The sequence below is a fragment of the Heterodontus francisci genome, chromosome 11, assembly GCF_036365525.1.
Source record: "Heterodontus francisci isolate sHetFra1 chromosome 11, sHetFra1.hap1, whole genome shotgun sequence".
Taxonomy (NCBI): domain Eukaryota; kingdom Metazoa; phylum Chordata; class Chondrichthyes; order Heterodontiformes; family Heterodontidae; genus Heterodontus; species Heterodontus francisci.
The window spans coordinates 31,267,709-31,292,907 of NC_090381.1; the positions used below are offsets into that span (position 1 = coordinate 31,267,709).

Consider the following 25,199-nt stretch of genomic DNA (forward strand, 5'->3'; position numbering starts at 1 on the left):
TTTTCTTTTGATACAGTGACGTGTTATTAAATATGCTGGTGACATTTACCGAAACCTTCTGGATACAGTCTTCCATGGAGCCAGCCTGGACGCAGCTGACTGATGTCCAGTTGTTGCATTTATTCTGTTCTTCTGCACTGATGGTGCACCAACGCAGCCTTTCAACAGGAGATGCAGTGACCTCACCTAGGGAACAGAAACACGTTGACTTCTGTTTCATCACTTTATTCCCCAATGTTTATAACTTGTATTTTCAACACACTCCACCATAACATAGGAATCCCTGATTTGAGACTCAGGTAACAAGAGGTGTGGAAGAGCTTGTGCAGTCATTGTGCTTTGTTTCTTACTGTTCCTGTGTGTCGGAAAGCTGCTGCTCTTCTCACCAAGCTCCCTCTGATATATCAAGATTCTGCCCTCTTCTTGTTAATTACCTCAACAGAAGAAGTAGTTTCTTTGTAACTACCTACAAACATACAAATTAGGAGCAGGAGTAGGCCACTCGGCCCCTCAAGCCTACTCCGCCATTCAACAAGATCATGGCTGATTTGATTGTGACCTCAACTCCACATTCCTGCCTACCCCCGATAACCTTCCCCCCCACCCCCCAGCCCACCCCCCTTGCTTATTAAGAATCTATCTACCTCTGCCTCAAAAATATTCAAAGAATCTGCTTCCACCATCTTTTGATAAAGTGAATTACAAAGACTGACGACCCTCTGACAGAAAAAATTTCACTTATCGCTGTCTTAAATGGGTGACCCCTTATTTTTAAACAGTGACCCCTAGTTCTTGATTCTCCCACAAGAGGAAGCGTCCTTTCCACATCCACCCTGTTAAGACCCCTCAGGATCTTATATGTTCCAAGCAATTCACCTCTTACTCTTTTAAACTTCTGCAGATACAAGCCTAGCCCGTCCAACCATTCCTCGTAAGACAACCCACCCATTCCAGGTATTAGTCTAGTAAACCTTCTCTGAACTGCTTCCAATGCATTTGCATCCTTCCTTAAATAAGGAAACCAATACTGTTCACAGTACTCCAGATGTGATCTCACCAATGCCCTGTATAGCTGAAGCATAACCTCCCTACTTTTGTATTCAATTCCCCTCACAATAAACAATAACATTCTATTAGCTTTCCTAATTACTTGCTGTACCTACACACTAACCTTCTGTGATTCATGTACTAGCACACCCAGGTCACTCTGCATCTCAGAGCTGTGCAATCTCTCACCATTTAGATAATATGCTTTTTTATTCTTCCTGCCAAAATGGACAATTTCACCATTTTCCACATTATACTCCATTTGCCAGATCTTTGCCCACTTGCTTAACCAATCTATACCCCTTTGTGGCCTCCTTGTGTTCTCTTCACAACTTATTTTCCTCCCTATCTGTGTGTCATCAGCAAATTTAGCAAACATACCTTCGGTCCATTCATCCAAGTCATTTATATAAATTATAAAAGGTTGAGGCCCCAGCACACCACTCATTACATTTTATTTATAGAGATGCAGCACTGAAACAGGCCCTTCGGCCCACCGAGTCTGTGCTGACCAACAACCACCCATTTATACTAACCCTACATTAACCCCATATTCTCTACCACATCCCCACCATTCTCCTACCACCTACCTACACTAGGGGCAATTTACAATGGCCAATTTACCTATCAACCTGCAAGTCATTGGAGGTTGAAGGAAACCGGAGCACCTGGCGGAAACCCACGCAGACATAGGGAGAACTTGCAAACTCCGCACAGGCAGTGCCCAGAACTGAACCTGGGTTGCTGGAGTTGTGACGCTGCGGTGCTAACCACTGCGCCACTGTGCCGCCCATCTTGGGGACCAGCAAATACTCTCTGTTTCCTGTTAGATAGCAATCTTGTATCCATGCCAATATGTTTCCCCCTACACCATGAGCTTTTATTTTCCACATTAACATTTAATGTGGCACCTTATCAAATGCCTTCTGGAAATCTAAGGACAGTACATCCTTCAGTTCCCCTTTATCCGCAGCACATGCTATTACTTCAGAGAACTCCAATAAATTGGTTAAACATGATTTCCCTTTCACAAAACCATGTTGACTTTGCCTGATTACCTTGAATTTTTCTAAGTGCCCTGCTATAACGTCTTTAATAATAGCTTCTAACATTTTCCCTACGACAGATGTTAAGCTAACTGGCCTGTAGTTTCCTGCTTTCTGTCTCCCTCCCTTCTTGAATAAAGGAATTACATAAGCTATTTTCCAATCTAATGGAACCTTCCCCGAATCTAGGGAATTTTAGAAAATTTAAAACAAACCCATCAACTATCTCACTAGCCACTTCTTTTAAGACCCTAGGATGAAGTCCCTCAGGACCTGGGGACTTGTCAGCCCGCAGCTCCAACAATTTGCTCAGTACCACTTCCCTGGTGATTGTAATTTTCTTGCATTCCTCCCTCCGTTCCATTTACTGATTTACAGCTATTTCTGGGATGTTACTTGTATCCTCTATAGTGAAGACCGATGCAAAATACCTGTTCAATTCATTTGTCATCTCCTTATTTTCCATTATTAATTCCCCAGACTCACTTTCTAGAGGCACAACACTCACTTTGTTAACTCATTTCTTTTTAAAATATCTATAGAAACTCTTACTGTCTGTTTTTTTATATTTCTATCTAGTTTTCTCTCATGCTCTAATTTTTCCCTCCTTATTAATCTTTTAGTCATTCTTTGCTGTTTTTATATTCTGTCCAATCTTCTGACTTGCCACGCATCTTTGCGCAATTATATGCTTTTTCTTTAAGTTTAATATGATCTTTAACAGTTTTAGTTAACCATCGATGGTGGGTCCTCCCCTTGGAATTTTTCTTTCTCATTGGAATGTATCTATTCTGTGTATTCTGAAATATCCCCTTAAATGTCTACCACTGCGGCTCTATTGACCTATCCCTTAACCTAATTTGCCAGTTCACTTTAGCTATCTCTGCTTTCATGCCCTCATAATTGCCCTTATTTAAGTTTAAAATACTAGTCTTAGACCAATTCTTCTCTCCCTTAAACCGAATGTAAAATTCAATCATATTATGATTGCTGCTGCCTAGAGGCACCTTCACTATGAGGTCATTAATTAATCCTCTCTTGTTGCACAATACCAGGTCCAGCATAGCCTGCTCTCTGGTTGGCCTCAGAGTATGCTGTTCTAAAGAACTAACCCGAAAACATTCCAAGAATTCCTCATCTAGGCTATCTTTGCCCATCTGGTTTTTCCAATCTGTATGTAGAATAAAATCCTCCATGATCATCGTGGTACCTTTCTGATAAGCTTCCATTATTTCTACCTTTATACCCCACTCTACCATGTGGTTACTGTTACGGGGCCTGTACACCACTCCCATAATATAATTCTTGCCTTTATCTTTTCACATCTCGACCCAAACTGTTTCGACATCCTGGTTTCCTGAACTTAAGTCATCCCTCTCGATTGTGTTAATACCATAATTTATTAACAGAACTTCCCCTCCATCTTTTCCTAGCTTCCTGTCCTTCCTAAATGTCATGTACCTTTCTGTATTCAGGTCAGAATCTATGTCATCCTGCAGACATGTCTCTGTAATGGCTATCAGATCATACTTATTTATTTCTATTTGCGCTCTCAGTTCATTTGTTTTGTTTTGAATGCTTCGTGCACAGGCACACCAGATATACCTGTACTGTGGTACACAGATACACACATAGTTCCTGTACTGGGATACCTGTTCCTGCACTGGGGCACACAGGTACACAAAAAATATTTACATGGGATACATAGATATAGCTTAAACTGAAAAAAATAGTTAATTATCAACTTTTGCATTTGTAAAGAGCGAGTCAGGTGATGTTTGTTTTCCTTTGTGCTATTGCACTTGATAATTAAAAATTAAAATGCCTTCCCCATGAATGGACATTTCCCCTCTTAAGCAAAAATCTGCACAGTATTCCTAACGTGTTAACTTGAGCCATTCAGGATGAACAGGCACCAAACTGTGAGCACCCAATAAAAATAAACTTAATTATAAAAGAAAGAAAATAACTTACAAATAATTCCCAAGACCAAAGCTATGAACAGCAGCCTCATCCTGCCCCACATGTTCAAAGATTGGTGAAATTGAGAAACAGTCTGTCGCTAGCAGCTCTGAGGAGGTCTCGATTCTCTAACTTCCCTTTTAAAGAGCTCAGAAATGGCAGGAACACTGATGACCAACACTGATCTCTGTTATCTGAGTGTTTCACAAGAACTTACCAGAACTAACCAACCTTTGAAATTCAAACAAATGCTTTATTCAGGAATTCAGAATGATTTTGCTTTAACATTACTAGTTTTCTTATTTCCAAACACATCGTCAATTTAATCTTGGCCAATACAGAAATGTTTTATAAAGTATGTGCTCAGGAACTGATTTCCAAACTTTTACCTTTCCCAACACTTCCCTTGAATGATGAACCTTTTATTATCTTTCCAATAAATCTTATCCCTGCTTGTCCTGATCTTAGCCCAGTCACCAGTAGGGGCTCCAGAATTAGTTGCATTGGGCTGGGGAAGGGAAAAATCCTTGTGAATGCTGTTGCTTGTCCACTTGAGGACGGATTGAAGCCCACACAGCTCAGCCCATTACCTGAAGCAGCTGACCTGTCAGTGCTGGACAGCAGAGAAATCAGTCACTGCTCCTGCTCTTTATGCCGGCTCTGATGTGTGAACCTCAAGTAAGGACAGGTTTGGGCTCAGTTGTGACGACCCCCATGACTGACTGGACGGTTGACATTCACTGTCCGGCCTCACATTTGTAAAATGGCCACTTGTGTGAGATAATGTAGCAAGAAATCAGAATTCAGGAGGGAGCCAAAATATTGGAGGGAAATAAATTCTCCAATAGTTTGATTTTATTTTTATCCTTGGAGCAGATAGAAGTTTCCAGAATGAAAAGGTTCTTCCAATAAATGAGTCTGCTACCATTTTTTTGCTGTTTGCCCCTACTTCAGCTTGTCTGCTGTCAAAGCCCTCATTCATGTATTTACCATCTTCAGATTTTATTATTCAATACTTTCCTAGCCGGCCTCCTTTCTACCGCCTTCCACAAACTTCAGCTCATCCTGTCCCGCACCGCATCCCACTCGTATATCATCCTTGTTCTTCCTGACCTACTTTGGCTCCCTGCCATCTCATGTTTAAAATTCTCATTCTTGTGTTTCAGTCCCTGTGTGCCTTCACCTTCTCTCTCTTTGTAACCTCCTCCAGTGATGCAAGCCTCCCATCCCTGAACTCTCTGTTTCTTTGATTCTTTTCTCTTGTTCATCCCTTGCTCCCTTGGTCCTAGAATTAACATACAGATCCCACTCTCTGGAATTCACTCTAAGTCCCTCTGCTTCTCCAGCAGCTTTTAAGACCTTTCTTAAATGGACCTCAATGACAACGATTTTGGTTGCTGTTCTTAGTAAAAATCTGGAAATTCCATGCTATAAGAATTGACTTTGTGTCAGCTTGGCTCAATTGGTGGTATTTTCACCTCTGAATCAGAGGTTCAAGTGTCATATTTGTCCCCTGTGAAGTGGCTTACGTGGTGTTAGCCTTAGTTCAGTAGCAGCACTCTTGCCTCTCAGACAGTTGTGGGTTCAAATCCCATCCTGAAAATAGAGCACAGATTCTAGGCTGGTATTTCTCTGCAGTACTGAGGGATTCCTGCACTGTCAGAGATGCCAGGTTTCAGATGATTTGCCAAACCAAGGCTGCATGTGCTTTCTCAGGTGGATGTAAAAGATCCCAGGACACAATGTCAAAGAAGAGCAAGGGAGTTTTCCTTTGTGTCTTTATTAATATTTATTCCTTAACCAACATCACCCAAACAACATCAGGTCACGATCAAATTGCTGTTTGTGGGACCTTGCTGTGTGAAAAATAACTGCTGCATATTCCTACATTCAACAGCGACTACATTTAAAGTATTTCATTTGCAGTAAAGCACTTTGGAACATCCTGAGGTTGTGAAAGGCACTATATAAATGCAAATGTTTCATGGGGCATTTTTCCAAGTTAAATAAATACAAGTTGTTGTTGTTTGTTGATAGCCAGTTCTCCTTTCATTCACCATCTGAGTGAAGTTTTGTTGTAAAGATTGTACCAGTTACTGTATCTTAGGTCTGAAGAAATCTCAATACAACAACTTGCATTTACATAATGCATTTAGTGTAGGAAAGCATCCCAGGAACTTTACAGGACCAAAAGGAGAAAAATAATGAACACAGAGCCAAAGAAGGAGATATTTGGAGAGGTAACCAAAAGTCAAACAGGTGGGTTTTAAGATTGGTCTTAAAGAATGAGGAAGTGGTGGAGGAAGTTAAGGAGGAAACTCAAGAGAGTGACATAGGCAGCTGAAAACATGGCTGCCATTGGTGGGCTGAAGGGTGAGGTGGCTCAAAACATAGGAATGGAGAGTTAAAAGGGGAATATAACAGAGATGTGGTGGGGTGAGTTCATGGATGGATTTTTAAACACAATGATGAGAATTTTGTATTTGAGATATTGGGCACCAGGAGCCAATGTAGTTAAGTGAGAATAGAGTGATTGGCCAATGGAATTTAGTGCAGGTTTGGACAGAGGCAGCAGAGATTTGGATAAGTTTATGTTTATGGAGGTGCAGAATGGTTGTCCAGCCAAGAAAGCTTTAGAGTAATTAAATGTTGGTTTCAGCTGCGGGTGCTGGTAGAGGTGAAAGTAGCTGGTGTCTGTGATGGACAGAAGGTATTTTTGGAAGTTTCGTTGAGGTGATGAACAGTTTGATTTAGTCTGAGACAATGGACAGGGAGGGAAGTGGTGGTGAGAGTACGGAATTTGTATCAGGGCTGAAAACAAGTGCTTCAGTCTTCCCAGTGCCTTAGTTTGGAGGAAGTTATAACTCATCCAAAACTGTAAAGTGAGCACCTCACCTGACATCAATTGGATGATTGAACCACTGCCAAGAAATGTTCCTTTGTCACAACACACAATGAATTCATTCAACTCCTTGACAATATTGTATGTCTTGGGCAACAGGTTTTGAGATTGAGTACTTTTCCAGTTTGTGAAATATTGGACTGTAACACTGGGCACCCAGGTGCACTTGTGTATTGCTTACTGTAACTTATATTGTGGTCTGGAGTTGAAGTATCTGTCTGATGTTTCTCTGACTTAACCTCTTTATGTTGATATAAGTCTTTATTTTCCAAAATTTCCCTCTTTCTTTCTTGAAGGTACATTTCTATAAGAACGTAAGGAATAGGAACAGGAATAGACCATGCAGCCTCTCAAGTCTGCTCTACCATTCAATAAGATCATGGCTGATGTTAACCTTAACTCCGCTTTCCCGCACAATCTCCATATCCCTTGTGTTTGGATAAATACTTTTATACAGTTTGGCTTGTCATACACATGTAACCTCTGATGTCATGATATGTAGAAGCTTTTGGCAGAAGCCATTTTATACATTACATGAAACATGGTGTGAGAAATGAGTCCCCAAAATTTGAGAAGATTTTGATAGCTGTATGACAGACAGCAGATGTGCAAAACATCAGAGTTTAAAACAACACCTGTCTGCAACTTTGCACAGGACATCAACAGCTGGGTAAGTCATTATGGCTTAGAACTTTCCTGTACCTGCTCCTATGTACATGAAGGGAGATTTGAGAGGGAATTGACAATTCTTCCAGGCTCAACGGCAAAATTATGACATTGCAACAGATTTGGACAAGAAACCTGAAACAGATAAGAATAACAACTCTGTCATCATTGATGGGGAAGTAGTGTTACAAGCTGTTTTGCACCCTTGATCTCACTGAGGAGAAGAAAAGCAAGACTTGGGAGTTTTTGGAGCTTTTGAAGACCCACTTTGAACCCTCTACTAATGTAATTTATGAATGCTGTGTGTTTAACACTAGGCTTCAGGAAGAGAGGGAGATATTGATCAGTATGTGATTTGTTGTGCCTAATACGCAGTTACTCATAAAGAATCTACGGAATCCGATTGGTGAAAGGTATATCAATATTTTATTCACAGACTATATCATCAAATACAAGCTCTCACTACTTACACAGAATCAAACTCATCAAAGTACAAGCTCTCACTACTTGCACAGTATACTACCCGTCAAGGCACGAGGTGATCAGTCTTGGACTTGTGGCTGCTTTTCTGTTCTCTGAGCCCCTGGCTCAGGGGTATCTTCTCAAGTGTTCTTCCCCAGGGTTCTCGTACCTTCCCTAGTTTCAGTCAGGGGTTAAATCTTGTTTCCAAGACCCGCCCCTCTTACTTACTCATAGGGATCTGGTATAATAGTATAATGATAATTTCTTATTTGGCTCAGTGAGAACCTGTTCAAAACTTCACAGTTTCCCATTGTCTATTATGAGTCTAATCATATCTGGTGTCCATGATGACTCCCTTTATCTGCTACGTGCAAGGACAGTGTCTGGGATCATCAATATGTCTTATCTATACTGTCTACAATTCCTCGGCCATCTGTGTGCTGTGGCCCCTTTCTACCCATCCTCCCTATGCTTTAACACACTGTTCATTGTTGTGTGACTAGCCCCTTTGTTTTAACTAAGTTCTTATGTGTTTTTGCGATATGTGTTTTTACTGTATGTGTTTTTACAATATGTGTTTTTACTGGGTCTACAAATTGCACTGAAACATCTAGCAAGGGGGTGAAAGGTTATCGAGGGTAGGTAGTAATGTGGAGTGATTAGTTCAGCTATAAACTTATTGAATGGCGGAGCTGGCTCGAGGGGCCGAGTGACCTACTCCTGCTCCTAATTCGTATGTTTGTATGTCTTGTGAGTTTGGGCAACTGAAAGATGATCTCATTGGAGACACGATTGTCTTAGGAACAAGAGATCCCACTGTGAAAGCACATCTGCTGAGAGAAGCAAAGCTTACTCTCAAGAAAGCTATTGACATGTGCAAAAGATCTGAGGTTGCTAATCAACAGCTAAAGGGAAAACTGATGAGGCTGTGCACGAAGCTGAGAGGCAGCTCAAGTTTGCCAAGCTATTATAAAAGTGCTTCTTTTTTTTTGAGGACTCATATTTAAATTGTGGAAATGGATTTATTTTGGAAGGCTGAAGATTTCATAGATACTGGACTTTGTTTTAGAGTCATAGAGAGATGCAACACCGAAACAAGCTCTTCGGCCCACTGAGTCCACGCTGACCATCAACCATCCATTTATACTAAGCCTACATTAATCCCATTTTTCCTCTCACATCCCCACAATTCTCCTCCCACCTACCTACACTAGGGGCAACTTTTTTTACAATGGCCAATTTACCTATCAACTCAAGTCTTTGGCATGTGGGAGTAAACCAGAACACCTGGAGGAAACCCACACAGTCACAGGAAGAACTTGCAAACTCCACACAGGCAGTACCCAGAACTGAACCCAGGTCGCTGGAGTTGTGAGGCTGCGGTGCTAACCACTGTGCCACTTTTGTTAGTGAAAGGTCATTAACAGGGCATGTGAGATGTTGTGTTTAAAAACAACTTTTACTGGATATCACATGCCTTAAGATAAATCAACAGAAACCTTGGTGACTTAGGGGAAATGTTTACAGAGAAGTGACATATCAAGATTTATGAGGGTTAGGAGTTGGTTTGGCTTCTGAGAAATTGTTTTGGTTCAGCTGGGGTGTGGACAGTGTTGAAAAGTAGTTGGATATCATCCCGCCAAGAGAAAACTACCCAGCTCATCTCTTTCCTCCTGTCTGTGTAAAACCCTACAAAAATCCAGTGTGTGAGTGCTTAAAAAAAAAACCCTGATGCCGCATTTCTCTTGAGAAGCTGGAAAGCCTGCCAGATTAATCTTCAATGCTGCCTGAAAAGAACTGCTCCAGAAAAGATCCCAGTGGCTCGTCAAAGTGTACTCGGACATCAGACTAAATGCCATTTTGAAACACAAAGTATCTCAACCATTTTCTTCAAGAATGCACAAGTATTTGGTCAAAGTAATTTTTTGGCTTTTTTTACTCCTACACAAAGCTATGCTATGGTGTGAAGTCTTCTCCAAACATTTTCCAAGCTACAATGGATAAGATTATGCAAGGAGTGCGGCTTGCTTGTGTAATCAGGATCAACTGACCCAAGGCCGAAATTAGATATCTGGGGTCTGAGGAGAGGGAGAGCTGCCAACTACTCAGTGCTCTCCTTTCAAATGTAGGTTTAATGGGCCTTTCAGTGTTACCCCAAAGCCGCCCTACATTTTTCCCCACAATGCAGTACAAACTGTATGAAGCAAACTATGCTTGTGTTTCATTATAATGTGAGACTATTCCAAAGATGCCCGAATTTTATTTCAATGAAACTTCTTGGCATTTAACCTTAATGGCGGTAAAGTAACTTAAGCTTTAAACTTAGCAGATCCTTAGATTCAGATGAACCAGAGAGATCTGCCTCATGATTTTAAACAGTATACACCAAACCATTTTACAGACTGTCTTCCTGTCAATGATTTTCTTGAGCATAAATTTAGGACTTTGACTTAAGAGACAATTGCTCTGGTCAGAAATGATGTCCAAAGGAGGAGATTTTTCTGTTTCCAACAGGATTTAGGAAACATCCCATCTCGAAGATAGTTTTATCATCGTCTGCACAAGGTGCAAGAACAAGAGACACGTTGCTTGGATCTTTGAGATACACCACATCAAGCTTAAGTCGAGCATGTTCCTCACCTTCAGATAGTCAATCTATATTCTCAAGAGACCCAAGCAGAAATTCTTCTTCCATCCTTCGAGAAATTCTTCTCAATCCACACCCGGAGTTTGAACATTCTTGTACTGCAAACAAATGATTTTCTGTTTCAAGGAAAAATCTCTATCACTATCCTCCTCACATCGGGCTAGAGTTTGTTATCAGCCTGACGTCAGGTTTCGTGGTGGGGTTGGCCGGAGAATCGGAATGGCAGTGGCGGCCATGGAGACGGAGGCGGGGATTTCCGGGCCCTATCTTCCCAGTGGCAGCGAGGCTCCGTGACAGCATCTCCACCACTCAGCAACGGGATACCATTTTAAATATTTAAATTATCTCTCTGCATCAATTTAAATTTTATGTCCGCAATCTTGCCTTCAGTTCCCAATCTTGAGCATGTCCTATGGTACTCACGCGCTTTCATTTTCCCATTCAGGAGAAGCTGGTGTCACCAAGGTGGGGAAGGGGACAACTCTGCATGATTTGTATGGGGAAGGGGGGAAGGGGTCAACTCTGCATGATTTGTATGGGGAAGGGGTCAACTCTGCATGGTTTGTATGGGGAAGGGGGTGGAAGGGTTCAACTCTGCAAGATCTGTATGGGGAAGGGGTCAACTCTGCATGATTTGTATGGGGAAGGGGATAGGGGTCAACTCTGCATGATTTATATTGGGAAAGGGGGAAGGGGTCATCTCTGCACGATTTGTATGGGGAAGTTGGGGAAGGGGTCAACTCTGCATGATTTCTTATGGGGAAGGTGGGGAGGGGGTCAACTCTGCATGTTATGTATGGGGAAGGGGGGAAATGGGTCAACTCTTCATGATTTGTATGGGGAAGGGGGAAGGGGTCAACTCTGCATGATTTGTATGGGGAATGGGGGAAGGATGTAACTCTGCATGATTTGTATGGGGAAGGGGGAAGGGGTCAACTCTGTTTGATTTGTGTGGGAAAGGGGGGAGAAGGGTTGATATCTGCATGATTTGTATGGGGAAAGGGGGAAGGGTTCAACTCTGCATGATTTGTATGGGGAAGGGGGAAAGGGGTCAACTCTGCATGATTTGTATGGGGAAGTGGGGAAAGGGGTCAACTCTACTTAATTTGTATGGCGACGGGGGGGGAAGGGGTCAACTCTACATGATTTGTGTGGGGAAGGGGGAAGGGGTCAACTCTGCATGATTTGTGTGGGGAAGGGGGAAGGGGCCAACTCTGCATGATTTGTATGGGGAATGGGGGAAGGATGTAATGCTGCATGATTTGTATGGGGAAGGGGGGAAGTGGTCACCTCTGCATGATTTGTATGGGGAAGTGGGTAATGGGCCAACTCTGCTAGATTTGTATGGGGAAGGGGGGAAGGTGTCAACTCTGCATTATGTTGAACTGTTTGCAGGGTTGGCAGCCTTAGGAAAATGTTGCCAGCACTTGCTCCTGCATTAGATGATGCCTTGAACAGCGTCACCAATGCCGCCCCGGCCATATGATTGGGAAGGCGTCTGCTGTCAATGTGTTAAGTGGCCACCCACCGCGTAATTGTGGCAGCATGGCAGTGCAATTCCCATGCGTGCATCCACCTCCTTTCCTGGAGGCAGGACAGCCCATAATTACCATAGCAAATGATACTATCATTCCTGAACTGTAACCAGAATTGCACACAATACTCCAGATAGAAAAGTACCAATGGCCTGCATTGGGATAATATCAAACCTGTGACTTGTACTCTATTCCACACATTTTACAATCCAAGATCCCATTTGCTTTATTTATAGCTGCTGCACACTGTGCAAATGGTTTTTAATGATCTGTCTGCCAATGCCCAGCTCCTCTTCCTATGCTGTATCCTGTTGACTAACTCCACATAATTTATAGGTGCAATGTTTATTCTTTTTCCCTAGTCATCACTTTATACTTATTAGTATTGAATATCAGTTGCTATATTTAACTCCAGCTTCTCAGTCTAACCCTATCCCTCTGCACCTTATTTTTAAAATTTTATTCATGGAATGTCATTTTAGATTCCAAAGGGCTGGGCACGCCTAATAGAATTCTACATAAGTGGCCTAACCAGTGGTGCTTAAAGGCTGCTCCGAAAACATGAAGGTAATTTGGTTTATTGATGCCTCTGACTCCTGAAAGGAGTATAAGTGCCCTTCTTGGCTGCACAGAAATCATCCTGCCTGTAGCCAGACCCTTCGTCCTGTCCCACCCCCATCAGAAAATTCTGGCTTGGCTCCACGAACAAGCTGCCAGATTCCCTTCCCCTGGATCAACCAGCTTTCTTTGTCTAAGAACTAAGCTGATCCTTTTATAAATTACTTTTTAAAAAGGGGGTTTCCTTTCAGGATTGTTAACTGTTGATTCTGTTCAAACTCTCTCTTGGTTGCTTTTCTGAAATTTTTAAACGGCTCCTGCCAACTTCTCCCTTTCTAGAAATAACTTGGGAAAGAGCAATTGAGACTGCATGCCGAGTTATTCAAACAAACTCTCAGTCAAATGCAAACTGAACCAATCATAATCTCTGTATATATTTGAAAACAGTGTGTTCGGCTCCCTTTTCAGTGCGTTACCCTGTCACCATGGAGAATGTAATAACACAATTATTGCTACAGGTTTGATGCAAGACTTTGGCGTGAGCTGGCTGTTAAATTGCTTCTGCGCAATGGCCTAGTTTTAAAATTGCAAACTAAAACCTAGATAAAATACATACATTTAGTCACAACTGTGTACTAACAGTAAGGAATCACCCAGAACAAGCAATCTTCTAATGTTGGATCCTTTGTAGCCACCTTTCAACAGATGTGAGAAATAAGTAAATATGTAGAAAGGGGAGAAAGGAGAAACACCTTTTTAAAAAAACACTTGTCCTGACAGTTAAGTAGTTAACAGCACACTGAGGGTGGTCTTTGCTTACACATTCACGACAGTAAAAACTCTTTCTTGTGCTTTACATCATCTCAGACCTTTGACTTGCGTTGGAAAGAGTGCAAATGGGAATATTGGGAATGGACAGAATCCAGCTCAGCTCTGATATCTCCTGCTGCAAATTATAGATATGGGAATATTATCTCCCTGCATTAAAATATTCCATGGATACTTTCACAGTCTGGGACCAGACGTGAGGTCACTTGGTTGAGATAGCACGGGGAATCTGTGCCCACGGAGCTGTGCTCCAGCAGGGGTAAGAAACCTCGTTGGAAAGAACTATTTTCAAGAAGTGAAATAAATTGTATCATTGCTAAATTATTGATCAAGTCGAGATACTGTCACTGTTATAAAAATAGCCCAGAAAGCCTGAAATTACAATGTGTACTTTATTTTGTGTTACAGAAACAAAATCAACTTCCTTTTTGATAGCACTGTGATATGTAGCTCATCATATCTACAGATAATCTATTAAGTGCAGAAAACTATTTAGGCAGGTGTACAAAGATATCATTGTAATTGGACAGGCATCAGTGGAGAGAATAGAAGAATTCCAGGACAAGGTGTGGAAGTCCTGGTTAGGTCATCACTGTGGGGTTCAGCAGTTTTCAAAGGAACAAGCTTCCACGAGCTCTGGAATAGAGAGGAACAGATACTTAGAATATGGCTGCAAAGGTTCTAACTGTAAGCGTCTTCTGTAGCAATGGAGTTTTTACATTTATGTAGTTTCTTTTGTGAATTTTTGTGCTTTTCCAGCTGAGGAATATTAGTGGTGAGGAATGGAGTACTTAGATTTCAGGCATCCATGTTAATATCAAATACTCCCAGGTCAAGTACACCCTAAGTTAGATACAGAGTAAACCCGCAGCCCCATCCAACTACACTGCCCCATCAAGAACTATCAGGTTAGGTATCGTATGATTTAAATACACATTAATGCCCCTTCTACACTGTTTCAACACAACTCAGCTCCAAACTTAGAGGAACACTTCCTAATACAGCATTGTAACATTTTAACATTTCTTGCATCAGCCAACCAATGCCCTCTCTCAGTGAGATTGTCATCTTTTACCATGTTTGGACAGCTTTCTACTGGGGACCCAAGCTGGCAGGAACTAGGTTCCTAGGTTCCAACAATCCCCAATTCCCAATCCCATGGCTGTCGGATGACTGGCAGGCCCCAGACTCCCAGATCTCAGCTACTAAGAACCACAGAGATATAAAGGCTGCATTCAGTGAAGCTACAAAGATCTTGGGAGTGAGACTTGGATCCCAGAAAGTGGATCTCATATCCACAACACACACCAAAATATAATAGGCCACTGATAATCATACATTGAATGAACCACGTTGCACACAAACTCCATCGTTCTGGCAATTCTTCTTTTGATAGTGGGCTTGACATTCACAAGGGACATGACTGACCCCACCATCCCCTCTGTCCCAGTAGGGCTCAAAGAATGATGAGAAGATACCTGCATCCAACATTCCAGCCAAGCACCATTACTGCTTGTCTCAGAGTGTAGCAAGACCTGGGAGAAGTTGATCTGAACTGAGGCATTCCCTGCTATACAGCCCCAACAAAAATCCAACAATCTAAAGAAAACACAAATTTTCAAATCCTCTGAGGCCACAGGAGAGGTACCAGAGGACTGGAAGACAGCGAATGTGGTACCATTATTCAAGAAGGGTAGCAGGGATAAACCAGGTAATTACAGGCCAGTGAGTCTAGCATCAGTGGTAGGGAAACTATTGGAAAAAATTCTGAGGGACAGGATTAATCTCCACTTGGAGAGGCAGGGATTAATCAGGGATAGTCTGCATAGCTTTGTCAGGGGGAGATCGTGTCTAACTAACTTGATTGAATTTTTCAAGGAGGTGACTAGATGTGTAGATGAGGGTAAAGCAGTTGAGAAAGGCTTTTGATAAAGTCCTGCATGAGAGATTGGTCAAGAAGGTAAGAGCCCCTGGGATCCAGGGCAATTTGGCAAATTGGATCCAAAATTGGCTAAGTGGCAGGAGGCAGAGGGTGATGGGCGAGGGTTGGTTTTGCAAGTGGAAGCCTGTGACCAATGGTGTACCACAGAGATCGGTGCTGGGACCCTTGCTGTATGTAGTGTACATTAATTATTTAGCCGTGAATATAGGAGGCATGATCAGTAAGTTCACAGATGACACGAAAATTGGTGGTGTCGTAAACAGTGAGGAAGAAAGCCTTAGATTACAGGACGATATAGGTGGGCTGGTAAGATGGGTAGAGCAGTGGCAAATGGAGTTTAATCCTGAGAAGTGTGTGGTGATGCATTTTGGGAGGACTAACAAGGCAAGGGAATATACAATGGATGGTAGGACCCTAGGAAGTACAGAGGGTCAGAGGGACCTTGGTGTACTTGTCCATAGATCACTGAAGGCAGCAGCACAGATCGATAAGGTGGTTAGGAAGACATATGGGATAATTGCCTTTATTAGCCGAGGCATAGAATATAAGAGCAGGGAGGTGGAGCTGTATAAAACGCTAGTTAGCCCACAGCTGGAGTACTGTGTACAGTTCTGGTCACCACACTATAGGAAGGATGTGATTGCACTGGAGAGGGTGCAGAGGAGATTCACCAGGATGTTGCCTCAGCTGGAGCATTCCAGCTATGAAGAGAGACTGGATAGCTCAGGTTTGTTTTCCTTAGAGCAGAGAAGGCTGAGGGGGGACCTGATTGAGGTATACAAAATTATGAGGGGCATTGATAGAAACATAGAAACATAAAAAATAGGAGCAGGAGTAGGCCATTTGGCCCTTCGAGCCTGCTCCGCCATTCATTATGATCATGGCTGATCATCCAACTCAGTAGCCTGTTCCGGCTTTCGCCCCATACCCTTTGATCCCTTTAGACCCAACAGCTATCTCCAACTCCTTCTTGAAAACATTCAATGTTTCGGCCTCAACTGCTTTCTGTGGTAGTGAATTCCGAAGGCTCACAACTCTCTGGGTGAAGAAATTTCTCCTCATCTCAGTCCTGAATGGTTTACCCCCTATCCTTAGTCTATGACCCCTGGTTCTGGACTCCCCCACCATCGGGAACATCCTTCCTGCATCTACCCTGTCAAGTCCTGTTAGAATTTTATAGGTTTCTATGAGATCCTCCCTCACTCTTCTGAACTCCAGCGAATATAATCCTAACCGACTCAATCTCTTCTCATATGTCAGTCCCACCATCCCAGGAATCAGTCTGGTAAATCTTTGCTGCATTCCCTCTATAGCAAGAACACCCTTCCTCAGATAAGGAGACCAAAACTGCACACAATATTCCAGGTGTGACCTCACCAAGGCCCTGTATAATTGCAGCAAGACATCCCTGCTTCTGTACTCGAATCCTCTCGCTATGAAGGCCAACATACCACTTGCCTTTTTTACCGCCTGTTGCACCTGCATGCTTACCTTCCGCGACTGGTGTACGAGACGACCCAGGCCTCGCTGCATATTCCCCTCTCTCAGTTTATAGCCATTCAGATAATAATCTGCCTTCCTGTTTTTGCTACCAAAGTGGATAACCTCACATTTATCCACATTATACTGCATCTGCCATGCATTATCCCACTCACTCAACTTGTCCAAATCACCCTGAAGCCTCTCTGCATCCTCCTCACAACTCACCCTCCCACCCAGTTTTGTGTCATCTGCAAATTTGGAGATATTACATTTAGTTCCCTCATCTAAATCATTAATGTATATTGTAAATAGCTGGGATCCTAGCACCGACCCCTGCGGTACGCCATTCGACACTGCCTGCCATTCGGAAAAAGACCCATTTATCCCTACTCTTTGTTTCCTATCCGCCAACCAATTTTTTAATCCATCGCAATACACTGCATTCAATCCCCTGTGCTTTAATTTTACATGCTAATCTCTTATGTGAGACTTTGTCAAAAGCCTTCTGAAAGTCCAAATAAACCACATCCACTGGCTCCCCCTCATCAACTCTACTAATTACATCCTTGAAGTATTCCAGTAAATTTGTCAAGCATGATTTCCCTTTCGTATGCCTCTCCCTTGGAATTAATGCTATCTCTAATTTCCCTTGTAAGCCATGGTTTGGCGACCTTTCCTATTTTACTTTTGCGCCAGACAGGGATAAACAATTGTTGCAGTTCATCCATACGCTCTTTAAATGTTTGCCATTGCCTATCCGCCATCATCCCTTTAAGTAACGTTTCCCAATCCATCATAGCCAACTCGCGCCTCATACCTTTGTAGTTTCCTTTACTAAGATTCAGGACCCTTGTCTCAGAATCAATTACATCACTCTCCATCTTGATGAAGAATTCTATCATATTATGGTTGCTTGAACCCAAGGGGTCTCGCACAACTAGATTGTCAATTATTCCTCTCTCATTACACAATACCCAGTCTAGGATGGCCTGTTCTCTAATTGGTTCCTCAATGTATTGGTCCAGAAAACCATCCCGTATACACTCCAAGAATTCCTCCTCAATGGTATTGTGACTAATTTGATTTGCCCAATCTATATGCAGATTAAAGTCACCCATAATTTCAGATGTTCCTTTATCACATGAACTTCTAATTTCCTGTTTAATGCCATTCCCAACATCACCACTACAGTATGGGTGTCTATATACAACCCCCACTAACATTTTTTGCCCCTTCATGTTTCTCAGCTCTACCCATACAGATTCCACATCATCAGAGCTAATATCTTTCCTCACTATTGCGTTAATTTCCTCTTTAACCAGCAATGCAACTCCACCGCCTTTTGGTTTTTGTCTGTCTTTCCTAAATACTGAATATCCCTGGATGGTCATTTCCCATCCCGGTCATCTTGCAGCCATGTCTCCGTAATCCCGACTATATCATACCCATTTACATCTATTTGCGCGATTAATTCATCCACTTTATTGCGAATGCTCCGCGCGTTAAGGCACAAAGCCTTAAGGCTTGTCTTTTTAACATTACTTGCCCTCTTCCCAATATTTTTCACTGTGTCAAGATAGATCGGAAGAAACTTTTTCCCTTAGCGGAGGGATCAATAACCAGGAGGCATAGATTTAAGGTAAGGGGCAGGCGGTTTACAGGGGATTTGGGGGAAAATGTTTTCACCTAGAGGGTGGTTGGAATCTGGAACACACTACCTGAAGGGGTGGTAGAGGCAGGAACCCTCACAACATTTAAGTAGTATTTAGATGTGCATTTGAAACTCCATAGCATACAAAGTTATGGGCCAAGTGCTGGAAAATGGGATTAGAATAGATAGGTGCTTGATGGCCAGCACAAACACAATGGGCTGAAGGGCCTGTTACTGTGCTGTATAACTCTATGACTGCATGACTCTAAAAAGAACCACATTGATTGAAGTCCATAATTTACTCATATTTACCAGGACGTTCACAAGACTGGAGTCCTTCCAAAGTACTGATGTACTTCTCACCCAGGAAGCTTTTGTAATCAGTGACAGTGGCTTCAATGAGGCACTGAGTGGAGTCCTTAAAAAGAAGGTCCTTCCCTGAAAATGATGCCGAGCTGAACATTGCGAAGCTGCTTTCCTTGGATCCACCACGACCATGTTTCAGCTGGAATAAGAAACAAACCTGTCAATGGTGGTGACAGCATAATGGTCTGAATGTGAATTATATTTGGAACCAGAAAACAGGTGTCATGCTCACAATAATTGCAGCGATTGAAAACATAAGAACTCAACCTGAAAAGTTTTCAAAAATGGACTTTTCTTTTAAAAATGGCCACTGAAGTTCAAAAGACCTGACCTTGTATATTCAAACTGTCGTCTGTCTGGCAAGGGCAAAAGGATACATTCCAAATCTAAGAGGTGTCAATTACACCCATCCTGAAACCATCAAGAGATATTTTTGAATTGAATGGGTTCTTCTGAAACAATGGGCCACATCTGGGCCATTGTTTTTCACCACAGGGAACCAGATCCATGTCTCCCAACAGAGGCGACTTGTGATAGACTTTTTGCTTTAAATAAAGCTTTCTGGAGAGAGAGGGGAGACTGTGGAAGAAGCATCACCAAAGCTTGTCCAGCTGAGAGCTGGGAGAAAATCCAGAAAGCCAAAAAGGAAGGTGTCCTGCTGTGAATTCAATATTTCTACTTGTGCAGCAGAGAATTGGAAGTGGTTCCCTGTCTTTAAACTGAACTTTCAACCAACAGAGAAATTTACAAACACTCCAGGCATGAAACTAAAGAGAAATTTACCTCTGAGAGAAGTCAACAAGTTTACTGTGAACCCTGAGACCCTACCCTACTTCAAACCACTTACCCCTTTTCCTCTCTATTTGTCTCTTGTGTGTGTGCACGTATGTGCGAGTGAGTGGGTGCAATTGCAACAATTTCAGGATAAGGCATATTGATCTATAAATAATTAATCTTCTATTTTTAAACCCACAAGAATCCCTGTCGCTGTCTGTTTATTTGACAAATAAAACACAAAGGGGTCAAAACCCTAATAACAAAAACACTTGCTGCAGTCAGTTGGGAGTTGAACACTGGGAACCACCCACACCCGTCACCATGTGGCTGTAACACAGGAAATGCCCATTCAGCCCCTTGAGCCTGCACCCCCCACCTTTCAACTGAATTATAGTTGACCTATACTTCAACTCCATTTATTTGCCTTTGCGTAACATCCCCTGACAGCGTTATCTGACAAAAATCTATCAAACTCAATCTTAAAAACTCCAATTGTTCCAGCATCTACAGCATTTTGAAGGAGAGAGTTCCAGATTGCAACTATGCTTTTTGTGAAAATGTGTTTCTTGATTTCACTCCTGAGTGGCGTACATTATCACAAGGGTGCATAGGAATGTTGACATTCATTAATGTCTAACACACACTGAGTTACCTGGAGAATCCCCCAACTTCTATATTTGTATGTTGTTTGTGTTTTGACCTTTCTGCAACACCTCTCTATCTTCAAGGATGTCTCCTTTGTGAGGCTGGAGAACTAACAAGGCTGGGAACATTACTGAGCTGGTGTGAGCTTTTAACTGACTCCATTTGTAACAGAAGGAAATATAATACATTTCAATGCTTGCTTCTCTTCTGTAGGGACATGCAGAACTGAAGTGGAGATACCATCTTTTAATTCCCAAATTCAAGTGGTGCCCTGAAAATGATAGTCAATGACTTATCACCCTGTTGCCATAGAACTGTTCACCAGGCCCAATCACCGGATAGCTAAAGTAGGCCCTGGAGTCAGCTGGTAGATCCAGTTCAATAAGAAATTTGGAATCATTTATGTCAATAGGGCATTAATTGCCTTTGGCTAGAACCAGGCAGAATGTCCTGGACCTTGGCTGCTCCAACCAGTATCAGCCAGCAGCCCAACCAAAGAGAATCCTGAAGCAAAGTTCCCCTTTCCTTTTGTGCGGAAGGGATGAACTGTGAACCGTCATTTGGAGGAATTGACCTCTGGTGGTTTCTGACTTGCTACAAATCACTAATGAAGTTTGGAATGGCCCATTTGCATTTTCTAAAGCTGAACAAAAAAATACTCACCTGTTCACTTTTCAGTAATTCGAGAACCTTTGCTCTCTTGTCTGGTCGTGTTACAACAGCATGCGCTGGAACATCAGCCAAGTGGCAGTTCATGAACTGGTCAATTGGAGCTGTGGTGCCATCTTTGCACAAGAGGTAATAATTAGAAGAGGCCAGATTCCAGTTCCAGTCAAACGTTCCATTACCTAAGAATGAAAATGATTCCAATAATTATCTTCTCATACCATCTGTCTGATTTCCTATCAAACCTTTTGTGAGATATCTCATCAAAGTCTTTCGGAAAATGCATGCACACTACACTTACTGCATTCCCTTTATCTACCCAATTACTTCCGGAAAATGTATTTAAATCTGTTAAACACAATTTGTCTTTCACAAATCCAAATTGTTATCCTTAATTCGCCCATGCTGTTCTAAATGCTGACTAAATTTATTTCAAATTACAGCATTTCCTTCTCCATCTGGGTGATGATCTGGTGGAGCAGATCCCCACTTGTTGTAGAATGCACCCGATTTTCATCCCGTTCAAATAAAGGTATAACCTTCAAATAACCTCTTTCAACCACCTAAAGTACATGCCATCAAGGCCTAGTTACTTATTCACCTTGCATTCTGTTCATTAGTTCAGAACCAATTCTTTTTCCACAGTTAATTATCAATGGTTGTTTGATATCCTCATTCAGTAGACCTGCATTCTCAGTGCCATAAACATTTGTAAAAATATTTAATATCTCCCTCATACCTTTAAACTCCATAATTAAACTCTGCCATTCATTCCTAGGGGATCCTACCCACTCCAACTATTCTTTTTCTTTATAAATGCTTATAAAATCTCTTTCTATTTCCTTTAATATTATCTGCTAGCTGTTGTTTGTATTTCCTTTTAGGATCTCTAATCTCTCTCTCTCTCTCCACCTCCAAACCACAATTTCTTTATCACTCTATATCTTTAGCTCAGGGACTGATACTCCAGTTGAAATCAGCTAGCTCAGCACAAGCCAGAAATTGAAGTTGGAAACTTTGATGTGTGTGGTTCAGAGTGCATCAACTCAAGGTCTCTGAGAATATCACATACCGTCAGTGTTCTCAGGCACAGTGGTATGTTTAATGAAAGCAACGTCTCCCGTTTCCACCAGGCACCTGAAGGAGATTTAGGCAAGTTCATTCAGAAATCAGAATTACAAAAATAACTGCGTTCAATATTTCCTTTCTTCTCCAATTTTCTCCCCTCCACCCGCAGCCCTCTGGTGTCCCATCCGAGTGGCCTTCCTTAAATTGTGAGTATAGAAAATTAGTGGGCAATTTTAACCTAGCTCAGCCGGTGGGAAACACATGGGATCCGGTGGAACACTAATTTTACACCTGTAAAATATTATTTGGTGGATTCAATGAAGAACAATAATGGTTTGAGTGGAAAACCAACATTGCACCCTAACCCATCAGTCTCCCACCAGCCAAGTTAGGTTAAAATTGCCCCCTGAGCATCAGCAGGCGATTTGACCCTGCTGAATGTTACGGCCAAGTTGAATCCTGTCCGTAGTCCTAACCACAACCATACTTTCCAGCAGCAGTCACTGGCTGTCAATCAGGAGATCGTGATGTCCCCTCTCAATTGTACCAACATTTTTCACCCAGCCCAGCTTTCAGCTGCATGCTGAACTCCTCTCGTGTCATTGCTTCTGACATTTAATTTCTTTGTTCCACTATTTTGTTGGTGGGTCATTCTAATCAATACTCATCCTTTCACGCCCATATTTCTGAGTCAGGAGGTTCTGGGTTCAAGTCCCACTCCAGGGGCTTGAGCACAAAATCTTGGCTGACACTTCAATGCAGTACTCAGGGAGTGCTGCACTATTGGAGGTGCTGTCTTTCAGAGAAGACATTGAACCAAGACTCCATCTGCCCTCTCACGTGGGCCTAAAAGATCCACGCAAAGGGTGACAGAAATTTGGAACTCTCTTCCGCAAATAGCAATTGATGTTAGATCAATTGTTAATTTTAAAACTGAGTTTGATAGATTTTCATTAGCCCAATGTATTGAAGGAAACAAAAGCAAAATACTGCAAATGATGGAAATCTGAAATAGAAGCAGAAAATGCTGGAAATACTCAGCAGGTCAGGCAGCATCTGTGGAGAGAGAAACAGAGTCAATATTTCAGGTCAATGATTTCTCATCAGATAAGGAATGTGGCACAAAGGAATATGGAGCTAGGTCATAGATAAGCCATGACTTCATTGAATGGCAGAACAGACTCATGGGGCTAAATGGGTTACTCCTGTTCCTATTTTCCTGTGTTCATATCCAATGCCACTAGTTTGAAGAAAAGTAGAGGAGTTTGCTACCGTGTCCTGGCCAAGATTTATCCCTCAACCAACATCACTAAAACTGATAATCTGGTCATTATCTCATTGCTATTTGTGGGACCTTGTGCTGCACAAATTGACTACCACATTTCTTATATTACAGTTGTGACCACACTTCAAAAGTACTTCATTAGCTATAAACCGCTTTGGGAGTTTATGAAAGGTGATGTGTAAATGTAAGTCTTTCTTTTATTACCTGAAGGCTCCGCTGTAGCTGAAGTATCTCTCATTGCTGTTGGCCACACATTTGTCTGTTGGTGACATTGTACCTTGACTACCAATACACAGAGAGCACAGTTTGGGGTGTAGGGCAGCATTCGCTCCAGGTGCACAGCTTTCACTGAAAAATGTTGCTTAAAAGAAAAGAGATGTTAATTTAATTGCCAGATTCTCTCTGGACTGTGATACTAAAGGAAGTTTATAATATTGCTGATTGGTATGTCATATCGTGCAGTTACTCTGGATCAGTCTGAGTCCATGCCAATTGTCGCCACCATGAACGAATCAGATAATTGGAAAAAATACTTCAAACATTTTGCTGATCACGTTAATGCCTAGTAACACCCTCCATTAATCATCTACCCATTTAACCCAGTCTGCTTAGCAGCTGCTCTCTACCAGAAACCTCTCCCAGCCTCTGCTCCTGTGCCATTCTGAGTGCTGCAGCTCTGTTCTCCCCTTCTGGGGAAGTGTCCCACTTCCCACAGTTCCAGGCCCTGCTGCTCTTCTTCTTCCAGTCCTGCTCTCCAGGTCAGAAGCATAGTTAGATGCTTCTGCAGGGCAGAGGGTACATTTTGAGCAGCTGAACAGGCTGGATCAAGTTTGGGTCTGGCATATGTTGAGTGGTGCTCCTGCTCCGCTAAAGGTTAAAGCAGAGAAGCAGAAGGATTATAACTTGGGAAATCAGCAGCCCTGCTGGTCCCAGCATGAAGTGAGCCTGTGAACCCTCTTAAACCTCATGTTCTAGATCCACAGCAGCATCCTATTGTGCCTCCATTAGAATTCAACATGGGCAAGTGTGAGGCCATCCACTTTGAACCCAAGAAAGGTAGATTGGAGTTTTAACTAAACGGTGATCAACTAGGAATTGTAGATGAGCAAAGAGATTTTGGAACTAAGTGCACAAATCATTGAAAGCTAGCAGACGGTTTCATAAAGCAATCAAAATCGCTAATGGAATGTTGTGCTTTACCTCACGGTGGCTGGATTACCAATGGGAGAAAGTTATGCTTCAGTTGTAGAGTGTTTGTCACATCCCATCTGGAATACTGTGTGTGTTTTCAGTGCCATACCTCAGGATCGACACATTGGCCTTGAAGGGGATACAACTTAGATTCACCAGACTTGGGAATTAGAGGATTAAGTTATGAGGACAGGTTGCATAGATTAGGCTTGTGTTCCCTTGAGTATAAAAGATTGAGGGGTGATCCAATTGAGGTGTTTAAAATGATTAAAAGATTTGATAGGATAGATTGAGGGGTGTTTTGGTCAAGATGATGAAAATGTTAAAAGAATTCAATTGAGTAGATACGTAAAGATTATTTCCTGTCATGGGAATATAGAATAAGGGGGCATGATCTTAAAAGTAGAGCATTCATGAACAAAATCAGGCCAGATCACCAACCCCTAGTTTCTCACAATAGTAAATATTTGTAG

The 25,199-nt window shown here is 42.2% G+C and overlaps 1 protein-coding gene across 1 annotated transcript in view; it reads right to left on the minus strand.

Annotated features, from left to right (window-relative positions):
* The window catches only part of LOC137375008 (serotransferrin-1-like), a 109,824-nt gene that overhangs the window by 34,844 nt on the left and 49,781 nt on the right, over positions 1-25,199 (minus strand). The window contains exons 13-20 of the mRNA XM_068041632.1: positions 23,740-23,896; positions 22,255-22,319; positions 21,180-21,364; positions 19,041-19,233; positions 5,173-5,340; positions 4,273-4,286; positions 4,068-4,149; positions 50-186 (exon numbers count right to left, since the gene is read on the minus strand). Of these exons, the coding sequence (XP_067897733.1) occupies positions 50-186; positions 4,068-4,149; positions 4,273-4,286; positions 5,173-5,340; positions 19,041-19,233; positions 21,180-21,364; positions 22,255-22,319; positions 23,740-23,896 (1,001 nt within the window). The remainder of the gene's footprint in view (positions 1-49; positions 187-4,067; positions 4,150-4,272; positions 4,287-5,172; positions 5,341-19,040; positions 19,234-21,179; positions 21,365-22,254; positions 22,320-23,739; positions 23,897-25,199) is intronic.